Source organism: Apis cerana, linkage group LG9, assembly GCF_029169275.1.
Source record: "Apis cerana isolate GH-2021 linkage group LG9, AcerK_1.0, whole genome shotgun sequence".
Taxonomy (NCBI): Eukaryota; Metazoa; Arthropoda; class Insecta; order Hymenoptera; family Apidae; genus Apis; species Apis cerana.
The window spans coordinates 1,384,995-1,398,388 of NC_083860.1; the positions used below are offsets into that span (position 1 = coordinate 1,384,995).

The window sequence follows — 13,394 nt, forward strand, 5'->3', positions numbered from 1 at the left end:
ATTATATTATAATATATAATATAATTTAAATATATAATATAAATATTTATATCATTTTATCTGGAAGAATTCATTTCAATTGAATAAGTAAAGTATTGTAGCATATTAAAACATTTTCAATGTTGAAAATTTGTAATTTTTTTTAAAATTGATTTTTTTCAAAAATTTGTAATTTTAATGGAAAATGATTTTATTGATTCGTATTTAAAACATTAAAGTTTATAAAAAATATTTATTATAAAATCAGATACATTATATAGTCTAATTTGAAAAAAAACAAAATATATCGAAAAAATATTTCCTTTCTTAAAAGATAATGAATTGTAATATTAATTGTCAAGAAATAATTTTTTTAATAAAAAATTAAGATTATCTTGACTTTTTATTGAACGAATTAATGAATTCTTAATTTTAGCATTATAATTGATATTAAGATGAGTTTTTTAAACTTAATAATTTTTAAATATTTTTAAATGACTTTAATAACTTAAAAATCTGAATTAGATTCAGATTTAAAAATAATGCAAAATTTAATTTTGTAATTTGTATTACATAAAATAATATTAAATTTAAATCATTGAATTCGTGCATTGATTAATTACAATGCATCATCAATATCAACTATATTAAAATAAGAAATAATATACATTTTAAAAATTCAAAGTGATATTTTCAAATCGATATCTTTTTTTCTAGATTTAATATTGAAATGACTATAGAATTCAATATTAAAAATTAAATATATACAAGTATAAAAAATTCCTATGGAATAAAAAATCTTTTATAAAAAGATTTTGATAAAAATCTCAGTTCTTTTTTTATCAGTTCTTTTCTAAATTTTAATAGCTTTTTATAATTAATCAAAATAAAAAAAATTAATTCTCCATTCTGATATTCTTAATTTTTTTATAATATCTTATTTTTATTTCGAATTTTATATTTTTAAAAAATTTCATATTTGTTAAAAAGCGAGAATAAAACAATTATACTTCAAATTCATATCTAAAATGAAAAATTCTATCAGAATTATTTATTAGTGATTATGGCGGATTAAAATTTGTTAAATAATATTGGATCAAATTAAATTAATAAAATTTCAAATAATCAATAAAAGTTCAATTCAAATAATATTTGAATTTATTTTAATCGAAAAAATTTTAACAATTTTATTTATTATTATCATAAAGATAAGATGAAATTTTTTTTATTGCAAAATTTTTTTTTATAACACTTCATTTTATCTTATTTATCTCATTTATATTTTTATCACTTATATCTATTTTTTTCTCATTTAACTTCAAGTAGTGATGTGAACTCCAAACTATACTATACATACATAATAGAAAAAGAATGGGGATTAGATTTCATGAATTAATATGATTTAATCGAATTGGATTGTAAATATCTTAATTTTAATAATTTTTATATTTTGTTCAAATTTTTGTACTTACTAAATTTTTAATTTATATTAATTTATATGTATATATATCCATATTCCATAATAATTATCATTAATATTGATTTTTCTTATCTATAATTATTATTTTATAATTATAATAAAAAACAAATATTTACATATAAAAATTAAATAAATTATTAAATTTTATTATATTTATAATATTTATAATTTACTAAATCTGATTACAATGAAAATTGATATTTTTCTTAATATAAATCATTATAAAATGTATTAATCACTTTACCATAATTTAATTCTAATTTTAGAAAAAAATTATATTTTTATTAAATTTAATTTTAATTTCCATTTTTTTATAAAATATTGACAAAATCAATTTAATTAAATAAAAAAAATATTTCAAATCTAAATGCTCATTTTAAATAATAGTATGTATATAATTCATAAAATATCATATTCATAACATAATTATAGTAATCTATATATTAATATCTGTATATAATTTATATATAATATATATATATAATATATAAACTAAATTATATAATATTATCAATAAAAAAGTCTATGAAAAAATATATAAAATATAAAATAAAAAATATAAAATAAGTATTATTAATATATAATAATAAATAATGTATTTTAAAGTTTTTAAAATTTATTATTTATTTTCATTTTAAAATTTGATAAAATAACAACATAGCTAATTTACATTCTATTTTAAAAAATATTTATTATATTTATAAAAAATAATATAAATAATTAATATATTTGAATTTTTTACTAAATATATCAAAATCGTACAATTTCTTTTTCTTTATTAATACAGAAAGCGGATCTCATAAATACATAAAGTGTGATTTTTTTCAAGAATATTAGATTTATTATAGATTTTTATCAATATTTTACTGATTTTAAAACAAATAAATAAAAATGTTTCGTCAAGTAAGTTAAAAATATTATAAAAACAATCTTTATAAATTGATTTACAAAATTAAATATATTTTATCATTTTTAGGTTATTCCACAAATGATTAAAAATAGTCGTACAATTAAAAATATTCAAACTTCTACTGATATTGATGCTAATATGAAATTAGAAAAATGTAAGTAAACAAATTTTATAATTTTAACTATATACGAATAATCATATCTATAAAAAATATATAATAATTTTAAATTTTTGACTTTAAGGTTAGAAAATTATTTTAATTTTAATTTTTCATATATATTTCATATTTAAAAATAAAATATAAATATTAATGCTAAATTAAATAAATAAATACTATTTATATTATTAAAAATATTTAAAACATGAAAAATTTTTTCTTAGTTTGAAAAAAAATATTTATTTTCTAGTTGTAATATACAATGTTTTAAATATATTTTAAATAAATAGAATTATTATTTTATTTTTCATTTTTCATATTAAATTATTCATAACCAAATTATGTAAAACTAAAAAAAAGATATTTTTTAAGCAGATTATGTGTATATTAAATAAATCAATTTGTTATTTACAGATAGATTTACAGAATTACAGATAGACATGTTATAAACTCATTATATTATGGTTAATTTTACTTTTATTATATAAATTAATTGCTAAAAAAATAAAAATATTTGGTATGTAATTAATTTATATTAATTGAAATAACAACAAGTAATCTTTTTTGTTTTTATAAAAAAAATATTTTTATTTCTAATTCGTTTGTTTTTTTATATGAAATATTTAAACTATTATTACTCTAATAATTACTAATTCATATTGTCCTACATATTTTTATTTATAATTAAATATTTGTATTTTTATATTTTTCTTATTCTTTTCCGTTTAATATAAATTCATTTTTTTTATTCATAGTTACTTATAAACTAAATTTAAACATAAATAATATGTAATAAAAAAAATGTATAAATATTTAGAAAAAATTTAGATTGAAAAGCACAAATAAAAATAAAATAAAAATATTTGTATCAAATCTTAAACTAATTTGAGTAAATTATTATGCATGCTATTAATAGATTAAATTTATTTTATTTTTATTTTATTTTTATTATTATTTACTGAATAAGATTACAAATTCAAATTTAAATTAATAAAAATTCAGAAATAAATTAATAAAAAAGTAAAAATTAAAAGTAAAAAGTAAAAATATCAAATTTGTATATGAAATTCTTATATATTATAATGTTATTTGAGATTTTTTTGTAATTTAAATAATATAATTTAATAATATAATTTGTAATTTAAACAATATCGCAAATAATTTCATTAAGAATTTAATGATATATTAAATGTTCTACATTTAAATATGTACTTCAACTTTGATATGTTGAAATATATATATATAATAATTTCCAAATTCAATTATTCAATTATATTCAATTATACTTAAATATATTTTGAAATTATACATTGCAAAAAAATAATAATATATATATTTTTTATTTTTATTATGAATTATTATGAATTATGAATTGATTATATATATATAGCTAATATTTGTTTTAATATATTACTTTTAAGTAATAATATTATTACTTAAATTTCAATAGAAAAATAGATTTTATTTATTATAAGATTTATTTTTTTGCAAATATTTTTCAAGTTTAATATTTGATGTTAAAATAATATTAAAAAAATACAAAATTAAATTTTAAAATATTATTAATAATTACAATTTAATAATAATTATAATTTAACATATTTTGTAATATTTATTTACGTATACTGAATCTTTACTCAGTTTTTTTTAATTATTTTTTTAAAATTACTTTTAGTATTGAAAGAATATGGCAATTGGTTTGTTAATTCAAGTATTTATTAGAATTTATAAATTTATAATTTTGATAAAGATATTTTTATTCTTAAAGTTATTTAAAAATTATATCAAATAAATATGTTATTTTATATTTCTTGTTACAATTTTTAATTATATATATAAAAATTTAATATATAAAAATTTAAAAATTATTATCAAAAATAATATAAATTTTAATTCAATCATATAAATTACAGCTATAAATCAAGTTACTTTATTAGGAAGAGTAGGAGGTGAGGCACAGAAAAAGGGCAGTAATGAACATCCTGTTGTTATTTTTTCTCTTGCCACGCATAATAACTATAAATATATGAATGGTATGTAATATTAATTGATTTCATAATTCATAAACTAAATAATTTAAAAAATTAAAATTTATAAATTAATGAAATTTTTATTTATAAATTGAATTTATTTTATTTTTTAATAATTCTTATATAATTATTATAATATTTTCAAAATACTGTTTCAATTACAATACTTATTTAAATTTTTAAATTAACACGTTCTTGTGTTTATGATTGCCAAACGAATTTGATGAAATAAATAATTATATGATATTGAATTATGAGATTTATATCTGAACTATTACAATAAAATTATATTATAATATAGATTTTAATGAACTATACTGTAATGTATATATATTTGAAATTATAAATAATTTTAACATATTTGAATATAATATGTATAAAAAATATTTCAGGAGATATTGTACAACGAACAGATTGGCATAAAATATGCGTTTTTAAACCAAATTTACGTGAAAATGTGTATACTTATTTAAAAAAGGGTCAAAGAGTATTAGTTTCAGGAAAAATAAGTTATGGAGAATACAAAGATGAAGAAGGTGTTACTAAATCAAGTACTGCAGTAATAGCAGATGATGTAATATTTTTTCATCATAATAATTAAATTTATAAATATAATATAATTATATATAATATTAATATGTAATAATATATATAAACGTTTTATTTTACTAAAATATAAATAAAATTTATAAATAAAATTAATTTTATATGAAAATATATTTTTATTTTTAAATATTTTCATATAAAATTTACAAGAATATTTTATTCATTTATTAATTATAAAAAATATGTATAATTAATGTATAGATGCATAGAAATCTGAATTGTATTATTATTATTTTATAATGTTTTTTCTGATGAGGGATAATAAATTGATACTTAAAATTAGCTTAATAAGTAAATAAATCTTTATTTACACATTGCTCATCCACTTGCAATGAGTTATACAATAAACAATTCGTTAATTTTCTAAAATTGTACAAGTTTATACAGGATTTGTAAACAAAAATGAAATATTAATTTTTTTTTTTTTGATAAATCGGAAAGGAAGTTTGTAAATGCTAGGAAATAAAAAAATTATTGACGATGTGATGGCTTTAAAAATTCTACATTACATGCATGATACACATACATGTAAAATTCTATAGATATGATAATCTGAACTAAAATGGTAATTAAGATTGAAATATCATTTTTTGTTTTGTAGGGCTTATTTTTTTTTTAAACATCAATTTTTCATGTAACACATGTGTATAACTTCTATAGATTAATACGCAAGTCTAATACTTACGAATAAATAATTTTTAAATACAATCACCCGTTAAATGTATTAAAGTGTGTACAGAGAAATACCAAATCTTATGATCAAAATTTGGGTTGTTTTAAGAACACAATTTGTGTATGTGTATTTTAATATATTTATCACTAATATAAATTGTTCTCTCATGAAAATTATGTACACGATTGTTTTTTATGCATTTTTATGATAAAAACTTCACGGAGATCACAGTATACAAATAGCCAAATACAACTTTTTTTTTATTTATAAATCTCTTGCTGCTAATGCACTTTTCATTTTCGCAGATTCTATTTGTCTTTCTCTCTCTTACTCTTACACACACACATTCTCACATATTCATACATATATACGTACATTGATTCACTCATGATAAGAATTTTTTCATACTTTCTGTCTCGTGTGTGTGAGTCTTTAGTAAAAATACGATCTTAAGACCAATTTCTAATCATACACGCGCCTTCGGTCCCTAGTGACATTTTATTTTTACTTCTTTTTTATTTCTTTAAAATCTAGGATCCGTTGGCGAGGAATGTGAGCCACAATCGCATCGACAACGAACGTAGAAATTTCGAATATAAATTTCTCTTCGGTAGTAAAAAATATATATATAATATATATAGAGATTTATTTATACATAAATTTATATTTATATATATGTATATATATAACTCTGGCCCCGAATTCCTTAAAACTCTCGCAATTTTTTTTTTGTTTAATTGTGTTCATTATATCTTTTTTTTAATAGCTCGTCAACTTATTTACACATATCTATGATTTAGGGATGTAAACGATTCTCAATATCGTTTCAATTATTTTAAAACGATAGACACGTTTTTTCCCTTTGTTTCTTTGTATACAGAACGCTAAATTAAACACGTATATATATATATATATTACCGACGATTAGATTGGCACAATTGAGTCGGTGCAACGGGAAACCAACTTTGAAATTTCATCGAATTTAACTATTTACAAAATGGATCGCATATCCTCTTTAAAGGATTGAACTATATATTACATAATTGTTAATCTTACATAAAAATCTTTCATAACAAGTTCTTTTGTTCAAATAAAAAAATGTTCGATAAATTCAATCTCTAGTTACAACTAAGTATATGTTACTCCGAGAAATTTACTTTCAAGCTAAAGTTTACATCACAGAATAACTTTGGAATAAAATATCTCGATCGTTTCCCGAACACCGTTTTGTACATTCGTCGATAACGCTCTATAAGCATTTCTAAAGTAGTTCGTTGTAGAAGCGAGAAACGTTTCACACTCGCGTATGTGTGTTAACACGAAGGATGGAAAACAAACGGCGGAATATCCGCGAAAGTTCAGCTTCATCGAAGCGTCCTCCACAATTGTAGCACAATTGGCTCCTGACACTCTTTAACAAGATTCTGAACAGCCAATTATCTATTTAAAACGCGTGGAAATCGATGAACCGTTGATTGCTCGATCTTCGGGCCGATTTAAAATCGTTGGACGTTTTCGAAATTGCGGTCGAATATCGAAATAAAGTTGACAAACCATGAACCAGGTAAGCATTATAATGTAGTACTAATAATTAGATTTTAATTCAAGGTAAGTCAACTTATCATCGACATTACACAATGTTGCTTTCAAAATTTTCTTCATAGCTTGTATATTTTGATACATAACTCGCACAATATTTTATTTGTCAGTCTTTTATCATATATTAGTTTTGGAGACACGTTGATGATACCATAGTTGCTAATTTATAACCTAACAATTTTCTCGCAAGCTTTATTATTTGAATAGTGGCATTGATGATCTAGTGATTCTTAAACGGCAGCAAATATCTCTAGAAATGTATTATTCCGAAAACGAACATTCTGTCAACAATTTTGTCAATATACTTGACATAGTTAAAAGTAAATCTCTTCGCATTATTTCGAAACTGACTGTTTCGAATCAAATAACGAGTATGTGCATAACACAAAATATGTTAATCTTGTCAGCTTTTAAAACGGACAGTCACATTAGTGCTACGTTTCACGTCACTTTTGCTCTTCCGATTCTTGATTGGTTTTTACGAGATTGTACGCATGACTTCTATATTTTACAGGTGGATCAAGAAGAGATAAAGGTTGTTGCTGTTGTTGCTCGCTGGATGGCTGACTCATACTAGACATCGAGAGGTCTGTTGGCATATCGATTTCCGGCTCGACGCCACTTCCGCCGTCTTCTTCCGGTTCTGACTTTATCCGCATTTGCTGACGCAGCTGAGATATGTTCTTTATGTTCTTCAGTTCGGTTGGGTTTCGCAGAAATCTAAACAGAAAAATGATATTCTGTTTAAATTTGTTAATTACTGAATTATGATGACAAACACACACACACACACACACACACACACACACACACACACACACACAGAGAGAGAGAGAGAGAGAGAGAGAGAGAGAGAGAGAGAGAGAGAGAGAGAGAGAGAGAGAGAGAGAGAGAGAGAGAGAGAGAGAGAGAGAGAGAGAGAGAGAGAGAGAGAGAGAGAGAATAAAATTATTTATAAAATATAAATTTATAAAAATTAAAGATTTAAATAATGTCAAATTTTTTCTTCTCTTTTTTATTTATTATATAATTTTTTGTTATGAAATCATATAACTTGTAAAAATATTTATATAATTTATTTTATATAGTTTTATAATATTTTTATAATTTCTCAAAATTTTTAATAAAATTTATAAACATTATGAAAAAAGTATTTTAAAATATGCGTGTATATGTGTATATATATATATATATAAAATATATATAATATATAAAATACTTCAATTTGTATACTTTTAAATTTATCAAATAAATAATTTTAATACTTTGATATTTCAAATTAAAATATAAAAAAAATTAAGCAATAAACTTACTGGTAACAGTGTCGTTCTCCTTGGACTTTTCGCAAAATATTCACTCGATAATAATATCGAAGAGCTCTGCTCATTTTATCGTAATTCATTGAAAGATGATTCTTTTGAATGCCCCAGAGCCTTGCAAGTCCAGGAGGATCAACGATTTTGAATACTCCCGTTTCCCGACTTTTCCATGCGATGTAATGTGTATATCGTTGTGAGGGGTCATTTAGAAGTTGTTGAAGAAAATCCCATAAAAGTCTACCATCTATGACGAACAAGAGAAGAAATATGTTTATATATTCATATTTAATAATTTATCAAATATATTATATTTGTAATCTCATGAATTTTGAATATTATTATTAGATCATCTCATAAAACAACAAACTTTTGAAAGTTGAAACATCATTTTGAAAGTTCAGTTTTCAAAATTCAAAATTGTTAAGAATCATATATAATAAATTTTTGAAACAAAATCAAATCATTATATCTTAATAACAATTTATAATTATAATGAAATATATGGCATTTAACTAAAATTATAATAACAATGAATGCTATTAAATTGTTAATATAATAAATTGTTATATAAAATGTTAATTATAGTTATTAAAATCAATAATGATAAAAAATTATATTAAATTTAATTGGTATATATAATAGATAATGTATATAATTTTTTTAATCTAACAAATAAACCATTATTATTTATTTTGATTAATTTAAAATATTTTAAATAATAAAATTTTATAAATCTTATAAATTAAAATTAGAATAGTTTTTTAATATTTTTAATAATTAAAAAAACAAAAATTAAAAATTAAAAAAGAAATTTTTTTAAAATGAAAATTTAAAAAAATTATCTAAAAAATGAAGAAAAATTCTTACAAACAATAAATGATTATAATTAATTAAAAACAAAAAAAATATCAATTATTTTATATTCAAAATAAACTTTTAAAACTTGTAGATAATTTCATATTAATTAAGATAATTTTGAATAATTTTACGATATTATTAGATATGCGAATAAGTTCTTTTCTACGATCCATTTTTTTCTACGATCATAACTTCTGATTGAATTCGAATTACTTCAGGTTTGTGGTGTCATTTAAAAGAGCGTTTTTTTGTTTTTAAGAAAAGTCATGATGAGTGTTTTAAGAATTTGTCCTATTCAATATAGCATGCAAGAAGCTTACTGTTTATTTTTTGCATTCCAACTTAGGAAATCAGTTGAAATAGTTTTTATGGCATTGGAAGAGAACGTTGTATCTTACAGAACATACAAAAAATGGTACCAAAATTTTAAAACCGGAAATTTTAATTTGGAAGACGATGATTGTTCAGGTGCATCGAGAAAATTTAATAACGATGAATTAGAAGAATTGCTCAACCGAAAATCTGACCCAAACGCAAGAAGAATTAGCAGACATGTGATTTTGCAACAATGCTCAGCCATATGTTGCAAAAGAAACGCGGAATACAATTTATGCATTAAGATGGGAAGTCCTATTACATACAGCATATTCTCCAGACCTGATTTCATCAGACTGATCATCTTTTTCGGAATCTGTAACATTCAGAATTAACAATTGTCTGGAAAACACTTCAATTCGGAAAAAGATATCCAAAAATATATTGATGACCTTATAATCAGCAAGCAGCTATCATTCTTCAGGAATGGAATTTATAATTTACACGCCAAGTGGGAAAAGTTATAAAGAATGAAGATGAATAGGTACTTTGAAACATAATCTTGTGCCTGATTTATAATAAAATCTTGATTTGGAAAAAAAGGAGAAAGAACTTATTTGCATACTTAATATTATCTTTTATAAAATAATTTTATACTTTTTACATATTTAATATTACATAAAAAAAATCTTAATTTTATTTTGATATTACATTATATAACATATATGTAAAAAGATTTAATATATAATTATAAATTATTTAATTTTTGAGAATTTTAAATTACAGAAATCTACAATAAAGAATTAAACCCTGTCACTAATTAAGGCCGTCAAATATATTTTTAATATTGAAAACTTTATACTAAAAGGAAATTTATTTTTAATAATTTTTAAATTATTATATATAATATAATTAAAACAAAATTCATTGAAGCATAAACTAAAAATACATACGTCAAAACTAGTAATTTACTATAAATTTTGTATTGTTTTATGCATAAAAATGAAAATTTTATTCTGTTTTTCTTTTGGATTTAAATGACATTTTTAATTAATAAAACAGCAATCGAAAAATTGAAAAAGATTTATCAACTAACTTTTAATTCTTATATAAATGTATATATATACATATATTTCTATAATTAATATTTCTTTTTAATATTAAACTAAAGCAATAATTTTATTAGTATTATTTTTTAATGAATCCTTCTTATTTCAAGATCATTTAATTATCATTCTCAATGCATCCAAAATATTTCAAACAATATTAATATAATATCGCAATCACTTACAATTTCGTTAATCATCTTGCAATATCAAAATAATTTAAGTAATTATTTAAATTATCTATACATAGTAAAAAATACAAAGTAAATACATATTCAATTATAGGGAATTTTAATTAGAATCCACTAGAGATTCTAAATGCTAATTATATCTAATCTGCTCAAAGAAAACTGCTCAAAGAAAACTCATCAATAAATAATATCAGTGTGAATGAAAATATTTAATAGAAAAATGCAACGATGTTGATTTAGTTATATACACTTACTTGTATTAGGTTCTGGGGAATCACTCGGGAAAAATTCTCTCGCGGCGTTGGCAGGGTTCGTTCTGAAGGCACCGGGCGTCAGAGGCATCATCGGTTGCGTTAACGTAGGACTCGGTTGATCCTTGACGCAAACTTCGCTTAACCTTTGTGCTGCAAGAGCAGTGGGCGTGGCTGGGGGACTTCCAGTAGTTCCTTGTTGATTATCCTCGTCCGAATCGCTCTTGTAAACCTGGCTCTGTGCACCTTCCGTATGTCCTGGAGATCCTGCTTGACTGTCGACCGAGGGTGCCGGAGACAGCGTGACTGAATTCGCGGACATTAACGATGCAAGATTCGCGGTGTATGGGTTCTCCGTCCATGTTGGGGTTGGTGGATGCGAATGAGGACTGAGAGGGTACGCGGAGGGTCTTGTGGGGGTGACCGGACTACTGGGAAGACACCTCTGAAGCTGGTTAAAGTCTCTGGCCAGCATCGAGAGCACATTGTGCAACACGTCACCAGCGCCAGGGCATCTTTCTCCCAAATCCGCTTTTGTCAGCAAGCAGAGCGCCTTACCATTCATTTGGAACATGTCCATATCGAATTGGGGTAGATCGAACTCCCGTTCGGCCCATCGAAGAAACGTCGTCACATCCTCGCGAGACCACAGTCGTGGGTCTGAAGCTGTTCAACATATGTGTTTGGTTATTTTTACTTTTTCTTTTTTCTCTTCTTCTTTTTTATTTATTAAATAATCCATGATCTGTTAGACTTAGAGTTTCAGAGAATTTTAATTTGCCTTTGTTTATGAGAATCTAATGAGTGCTTGTATTGAATTAATTATCAATAATCAGTAATCAAACGGAGTTGAATAATGAAGAATAAAGTGAAAAAAAAGATTGTATGATTATTTTTTTTAATAGTAGAAATAGTTTATCTCTGATTTTCCAAATTTTATGTGCAAAAGATGGTATATGTTAAATTAGATTTTAAGATAACCTTTAGAATTTTAATTGTTTATTTTGAGCTAATTATTTTTTTTCAACATATTTTTTGATCTTTTAATTCTTATTTTTTCATTATATTATAAATTATAATAATTTTTTCCTTAATGATATATTATAAATTTTTGATATTTATAAATGATAATCATAATATAAATAAACAAAGAATCTATTTTTTAAATCTATTCCAAATTTTTATATTATTTACTTGAAAAGAAAAATTATATCATTATAAATTAATAACAAAAATTTAAAAAATTAAAATAATAATTTTATTTGCAATATTTCAAAATGTTTATTTATCTAAATTTAGATTTTAATTTAAATATTATTGGAAGACAACTTTTTTTTCGTTATTAAAAATAATGAATAGCAAAGAAGAATTTTGCTTCTATATTTCGTATTTTAAATAAATTTTATTCAAATAATAAATAAAAAACAACGAATGAGTGCCTATATAAGAGAAAATGCTAAGAATTTTTTTTTAAATTATATTTTCATTTTCATATATATAATACTGAAAATATCAAAATGAATATAATGTTATAAAATACATTTTATTTTTATCAGTCTATGATTTAATAAATTCAAATAATATTATATAAATAATAAAATAATAATATAAATAAAATAAATATATAAATTAATAATTTAGAAGAATATTTAATTATTTATAAAAAGTCTATACTATATTTTATAATATAATGTTCTAACAACCAGTAATTTGAAATTATATTTTATTTTATTAGATTAGTTATATATAGCAAATATTTATGTAATATCGACTATAAAATAAATTAACGTTTTTAATTTTATATAAACATTTTTCTAAATTTTTTCCTAAATAATTTTTTCTAAGATGAAAAAAAATTGTTTCATCTTAGGATTAATATAGGATTAGTATTTGTGAATTAATAATTTTTATTTTATATCT

At 21.4% G+C, this 13,394-nt stretch overlaps 2 protein-coding genes across 3 annotated transcripts in view; one reads left to right on the forward strand and one right to left on the reverse strand.

The window, feature by feature from the left end:
• The first annotated feature begins 1,926 nt into the window (after positions 1-1,926).
• Positions 1,927-5,444, forward strand: LOC107993958 (single-stranded DNA-binding protein, mitochondrial). The gene is made up of 4 exons (XM_062079829.1): positions 1,927-2,362; positions 2,436-2,523; positions 4,440-4,559; positions 4,949-5,444. Exons 1-4 carry the CDS (start codon positions 2,351-2,353, stop codon positions 5,155-5,157), a joined length of 429 nt encoding a protein of 142 aa, XP_061935813.1. The 5' UTR covers positions 1,927-2,350; the 3' UTR covers positions 5,158-5,444.
• LOC107995545 (ets DNA-binding protein pokkuri) overlaps positions 5,442-13,394 on the reverse strand; it is a 44,027-nt gene continuing 36,074 nt past the window's right edge. For both annotated transcript variants that reach the window (XM_017053133.3, XM_017053142.3), the window contains exons 3-5: positions 11,478-12,140; positions 8,748-8,997; positions 5,442-8,154 (exon numbers count right to left, since the gene is read on the reverse strand). In XM_017053133.3, coding sequence (XP_016908622.1) covers positions 7,881-8,154; positions 8,748-8,997; positions 11,478-12,140 — 1,187 coding nt within the window. In that variant the 3' untranslated portion in view covers positions 5,442-7,880. The remainder of the gene's footprint in view (positions 8,155-8,747; positions 8,998-11,477; positions 12,141-13,394) is intronic.

What these genes read in the sequence shown, in the direction of transcription:
- LOC107993958 (XM_062079829.1), top strand. An exon ending in TAATATGAAATTAGAAAAAT is followed by an intron (nt 2,524 to 4,439) that starts GTAAGTAAACAA and finishes TATAAATTACAG; the next exon opens with CTATAAATCAAGTTACTTTA. An exon ending in TAACTATAAATATATGAATG is followed by an intron (nt 4,560 to 4,948) that starts GTATGTAATATT and finishes AAAATATTTCAG; the next exon opens with GAGATATTGTACAACGAACA.